The sequence below is a fragment of the Lolium rigidum genome, chromosome 3 (genome assembly GCF_022539505.1).
Source record: "Lolium rigidum isolate FL_2022 chromosome 3, APGP_CSIRO_Lrig_0.1, whole genome shotgun sequence".
Lineage (NCBI taxonomy): Eukaryota > Viridiplantae > Streptophyta > Magnoliopsida > Poales > Poaceae > Lolium > Lolium rigidum.
The window spans coordinates 107,903,294-107,909,293 of record NC_061510.1 but is presented as its reverse complement, the minus strand read 5'-3'; the positions used below and the strand labels follow the sequence as shown (position 1 = coordinate 107,909,293).

Sequence of the window (6,000 nt, the reverse complement as noted above, 5' to 3'; positions counted from 1 at the left end):
CCCGCGAGGAAACGCAACAAAAGCCACCCTCACTTCACTGTGATGAGTGTGAGGCCATGTCTTTTTCGAGTATTTCCCAACAGTGCGCCAACCGCCAAGAGCAAAGCAGACCATGCCAAGACTGGGCAAAGAACCGACACTTCACTTCACACTGCCCTGTTCCATCGGCCAAAAGAGATTGGAGTAGAGCTGAGAGTGCCATGATCAGCTATCCCAGCCTCATCAACCGTTTTGACAACAACAAAAAAACTGAGACAGAATGCTAATACTAGGACACTAAATAGTATATAAGACTGTACTGTTAAATATATTTGGTTGGTCAATGAATACCACCCCGAGATGATAGAATAATATACTAACACTGAGAGCAGAATCAGCTAATATATATATAAATACGAATGGTAAAGCAAAATGCCATCATCTACAGGAGCAGTTAATGGAAGAATCGCATGAATAACCCCCTATCCAATCAACCCTATGGGCAGCACCTCCCCTTTCTATGAACTTTGTACAACCTGTTCCCCTTAGATCCTCGAACCCATCTCCCGAGCAATGAAACGGATAAGAAGCACCGCCTTGAGTTCTAAGATCGAAATGGTATTACGGCCCAGAGGAGGCGCAAGTCCTGAGCCAAGAAGAAAATCAACATGTACATCAAAGTCAGAACGATTGTATCTCGTGTGAAAGAAGAATCTGCGACTATATTTTGCCTCAAGACTGAAGCATATCAATCTTCATAGTGAAGGCGGAAAATGCACAGGAAAGACTGAACTATATACGTTGATTCTCGATACCTTATGGGTAAACTGTTCGCAACATTGAAGTGAAATACTACATGCGGAACATAGATGGCGATAAGATTTAGCCCCATGTTTTCTGTACCAATGTCTCCATCTAATTCCCAAGACAAAAAGCTATTTTGTAATGCCATAGTTCACACAGTAAACTAAATGTCTACCATGTTTTAGTCATGCACCGCTACATTAATATTTTGTTTTTCTAATAGCACAGGCAACGTCTGCTATAATCATGTATGCCATGCTACTATTCATGTAATGAGCATCAAGTAAAATATTGAAACAGAGAAAAGTAGGTCACCTCAAGACAATATGACCAGCCCAAGATATATCGACGCGCAGAGGAAAATAAATGAGATGAAGCCCCTGAAAAAGAGAATATCAATTGTTAACAAAAAAAAGCTTTAAGAGTCTGTATTAACTTCATACAACGTCATCAAAATAAGGAAAAGGCTGAAATGCAGAGCATATACCATATAACACCCCATCCAACGCCATTGCAGGGGCAAGGGCAGATTTCAGCAAATTTCTCAGCATCACTTGAGTTAACTCTTCGGGATATAGTGTCATCATAAATATCTAAATAATTTAATAACATTTAACTTAGAAATACAGTGCGCAACAACTATGATTCTAACATAAAATTATAAGGAAGAGGTTTTTCCTTACCGTAAACTGAAAACAAGCTATTCATAACACCTGTGACATATAAGAAAGCGTTAGAATGTATTTACAACAATAATTTTATGTACGAGAAACTTAGGGTGCAAAAGAAACAAAAATAATATAATTAGTGGGGGTCTAAGGTCTCACCTATGAACAGAATCACATACTTCAGAGCATGGACAGTTGTAAACTCTTGTATAACCCAGACAACAGCAATGAATATGATGAAACCTGGAAGGTTATAATGTAAGTAGTATGCAGGAGAGTAAAGTTCTGAATGAAGTTGGTGTCATATTTGTGCATACCAATGCAAAGCCAGCGTAGAAACCACTGCATAATCACACAAGATGGCAATACTTTAGAAAATTATCACAGTTACAGAGTGAAACAATCAGCAAAATACAAACAAAGAATCAAAAGTTGCAACAATAAATTAGCAAACTTACATTTTTGGCAACAAAAAGAACAATAACTAATGCAAGTATGAAGCAGCCTGATGCAATTCTTGTAGCAAGGATATTTGTGGATGAGAGTATGAACACCATTCCCCAAAATGAGGAACCCAGATCTGCAATTGGAAGAAAACAGTGGCATTAACATTATACCAAATTGTAACAACAAACACAAGTGGGACATGGCCAACAAATCTTGACACGGAAGTCCAGAACTCAAAAGAAAGATGAATTTGACTATAATAAATTATTGAAGTATTCAAATGTCATAAGAACCTAGATCTTTTTAGTAAAATTGCGCATAAGTTCCACAAGAGAGATTTAATCATTTATGTCCTCTAGAAGGTTCAACAAAATAAGCCTCTTGGATCTAATGTGTCAGTCAGGGAGGAGTTTCAGTGACAAAGGATGTGCTTGCCAATGCGGTGGATAGTAATTTGGCTTTTGCAACCAGCATTTTCTATTTTATCATTTGGCTAGCCAGCTTTTCGCTATTTTCCTACAGTATAGTATAAATAAGTTCAGCAGCCACAAACTAAGCCAAGGAACCCGTAATTTTCTCTTTTTGCTTGTGTTCATGCTGAGACTTGTATAAGGCAGGGGGGGGGGGAACGGTAAAGTGCTTTACATCCGGCAGGCAAGATTATCCAATAAATGCCACCACGAGTTTGTGTAACGCCACCCTCATTAGCATGGACCTGCATACCCTCAACCTGCGAAGCAAATCACATTAAAATTTAGTATCAACATGCGAATTTTCCTTTCATGGACAAAATTTTGAGGCAGCATGGCTAAGTAATAAAATATCTCAATCCAAATATAGCAACAGACTAGATATTTCTAAAAGGCAAACCTGAATTTCAAAATTAAAAGACAGGCCTATAACGGCTTCAGAAGATGCCTTTTAAATGTTATAAAATCAGTAATCATCATTTGTATCTTAACTATGGGGTTGTCCAAACATAGAATCAACACTCCCAGACAACAAATAAATGTTAGGTCAACCAACTGTTTAGCATGGGAAAAAGAGGAAAGAAACAAAGACAAACAGATACGTGGCACGTTATAAATCATGCAATAATTACCAGAAAAAAACCATCATTTATTCTATCCCAATGGCGATTCAACTCCGATAACCACTGATCAGAACTTACGATTCTTCCCATGCCGACATCAAAATACACTAAACAGGAGTTTCCACGTGCCCATATTTCACACGTAATCCTGCAGTAGTGCAGTTGTCTCTCAAGCTGCGCCTGCTGAAAGCAGTTGCATGTGATACTTAACATCCTGCGACAACAATCCAAGGAAGGACGGATTCAACACCTGCTATATACGAGCCAGTAATCTGAATGACCAGTTTATTTTAGCAATGTGGCACAAGAAAATGCCCAGGAGAGCATACATTCTCTTGAAAAATTACAACCTTTCACCAAAATCCCTCCTTACTTGCGAAATGGGTCTTGCGGTTCAAAGGAGGGGAGAAAAGGGTTAGCGGCCTTAGTTCTTTGAAGAAATGAAGTCCTGTTTTTTCTAGAGAGAATGGAAGGATTCATACTTCCATAGTATGTACTACTATGTGAGCAAAGCAAACACTAAAATTCCTAAATTTCAGAAGGAAGACCTAAATTTCAAAACTGAAGGACGGAGCTAGATAATGAGCGCCAGAAGGCGCCTTGTGACTGTTCTAACATCAATGATCATCATTTTTATCATAACTCTGGTGTTGTCCACACATATAGAATCAACGCTCTCCAACAACAAAAATCCAAGTGAATTGTCTAACATGGAATAAAGGAGGAAAGAAGAAACATGAACAATATCTTGCACAAGTTCTGCAATAACAAACATGAATATAGACCATCCTTTGTTATCCTAATGGTGATGCACCTCTGATGACCACTGATCAGACAACCGAATTCTGCACGTGCTGACATTTAAATAGAATAAACAGAGACGCTCATTTTACCCCTAATCATGCAGTTCTCTCTGTAGATGCATCTGCAGATGCAGATGCATGTGATACTTCACATGCTGCGCCAACAATGTAAAGCAGATATCGACTCACACGGCTGCTATCGTTGAGCCACTAAGAGAAATATATTCTTTTTTAGAGAAGGAAAAAAGGGGTAGCTGTCTTAGGTGTTTGACGGAATCCCATCTTTTAAAAAAGAATGGGAATATCCCTACTACTTTGAATGATGTGACCAAAGCAAACAGTAGAAAGACGCTATCGCATAAGGCTAGACGGAATCCATCCATGATCCCGATAGGTGAGTTGGTTGCCTTACCTACCTACCTGGCAACTTTTGGGTGAAACTACCTGCAAGTACAAATTTATCAAGAAAAGTCTGTGCCCACTTGAAGAAGCCTAAGCGGATTCGCTTCCCAGATTGCAATGCGAGCTTAAAGCGTCGGTCCGCCCGCACAAAATTAATACAGTGCGTAAATCCTAAATCGGCAACGAGATAGTAGTAGAAGCAGACCGAAAAGTGGGGAGGGGGGCTTACATCTCCGCATGTGAGCTTGCAGGCGAGGGCGTGGCTGGTCTCGTGGAGGAAGACGGTGATGAGCTTGAAGGGCGTGAGCAGGAACGTCCGCCACAGCTGCAGGGAAACCGCAATCCCCACAAAATCAGTAAGTAATACCATACATATATACAGAGACGGCGGCCCGAAGCAGCGGCGGGGGGACTCACGGCGAGGATGACGACGGTGGAGACGCCGACGGCGGCGATGAAGACGACCTGGTTGTGGCGGCAGCAGCCCTGCAGCTCCCAGTTGATGTTGAGCACCATGGCAGATGAGATCTGCGGTGGCCGACGCCGGAGGGGAACAGAACAGGGGAGCACACGGGGAAACTGGCGACTGCTGGTTCGAACTGGGTGAAATGAAACGTGCGGGCACAGTCACCGAGAGGGCCGGCCGGGTCGGGCGCCGAGTGTTTGCGCGTTTTGGGCCGAGCGTGTTTTGGTTGGTACAGCTGGGCGTGGTTGCTGGTCTCTGGCCAATGGGAGGGAGGATTTTACCACTGGGTTTTGTGTGGTGGCCCGGGCAATTATTGTGGCTAAATTACTCCGGTTAATCCCAGATCAGATTCCAGAGCTCCTTGAGATTGGTGGTGATGAGCTGGACGAAGCGACTCGGGTATGACTGGGTCGCCGGCACTGACTCACTCGGTAGCAACCGTGGTCCGACCTTTCTTCTTGTTTGCGGTTCCTTTCTGCGACATCTCTTCTGAAACAAGTCTCCAAACTGACGAGTAACCGAACTGCTGCAGGCTGCAGCCAGCGGTGAAGGGAGTGACAACTGATTTCCCCTCCGGGTGGTCACTGTCCGAGGGGTTCCATGTGAGGATTGACGGATCATGAATCGGTTAGATTGTCCTGTCAATATTATGCACCCTCGACTGAATAGGGCAGACACAAGTGATACCATCGAACGGCTTCTCCTCTGCATCCATACGGTGGAGTTATTCAGTTGTCAGTTATATATAGACCTATAACTTGGGACGTGGTATTAGAGCAGCTCCACAAGAGATCCCCTACTTGCGAAAATTATTCAGTGCCGGTTTCAGTGCGGAAATTATTCTATCCGTTTAAACCTCTACTTGCCAGTGCACCTTCCTTGCGACCACACCTTCCTTGCGACCATCGGCACGACATGCACATATCTGACTCTATCACCCAAGCCTTAGCCTCCACTAGTGTTTCTTTCTTCAAACAAAAAATGGAAATGAAATACAGCTCCCTCCATGTAATGTAGTCCATGTAGAACAGTTCAAACATTCATCAAACATAAATCTATACCTAATAATAAAGGAGCTAAGGTTTCTGCCAAAAAGTTTCGTCAACGCTTTTTTTTGGACCGTTTTGCCCTCCCACCAAAACGCATAATACGCAAACTACCATGGTACCGGTTCGGGTGTTCTGTTTCCGATTCCCCTCGCTTGCGCTAGCCTTTGCTGTCCATCACGCCGCAGGGCCATACCTACGTAAAACAATGGGCCGCAAGCCATATTCGCCCCGTCCAATTCAAATCCAAATGCCCTGTCCAATTGCTGCATTAGCTCTGACATGCCAAAAT

General features: G+C 42.7%; 1 protein-coding gene across 1 annotated transcript; it reads right to left on the bottom strand.

Annotated features, from left to right (window-relative positions):
- Positions 1 to 372: 372 nt before the first annotated feature.
- On the bottom strand, positions 373 to 4,782 carry LOC124697957. The gene is made up of 10 exons (XM_047230485.1): positions 4,614 to 4,782; positions 4,426 to 4,521; positions 2,544 to 2,628; positions 1,910 to 2,031; positions 1,769 to 1,793; positions 1,611 to 1,694; positions 1,467 to 1,496; positions 1,271 to 1,376; positions 1,099 to 1,163; positions 373 to 625 (listed from the first exon to the last, which is right to left on the bottom strand). The coding sequence occupies exons 1-9, from the start codon at positions 4,710 to 4,712 to the stop codon at positions 1,100 to 1,102; spliced, it is 711 nt and encodes a 236-aa protein (XP_047086441.1). The 5' UTR covers positions 4,713 to 4,782; the 3' UTR covers positions 373 to 625; position 1,099.
- Positions 4,783 to 6,000: the final 1,218 nt, after the last annotated feature.

Coding starts and splice junctions, on each gene's coding strand:
- LOC124697957 (XM_047230485.1), bottom strand. CDS start 4,712: ATGGTGCTCAACATCAACTGGGAGCTGCAGGGCTGCTGCCGCCACAAC. Junction 2,629..4,425: donor GCAAGCTCACATGCGGAGAT/GTAAGCCCCCCT, acceptor TTTGCTTCGCAG/GTTGAGGGTATGCAGGTCCA. Junction 1,794..1,909: donor TTCTTTTTGTTGCCAAAAAT/GTAAGTTTGCTA, acceptor GTGATTATGCAG/TGGTTTCTACGCTGGCTTTG.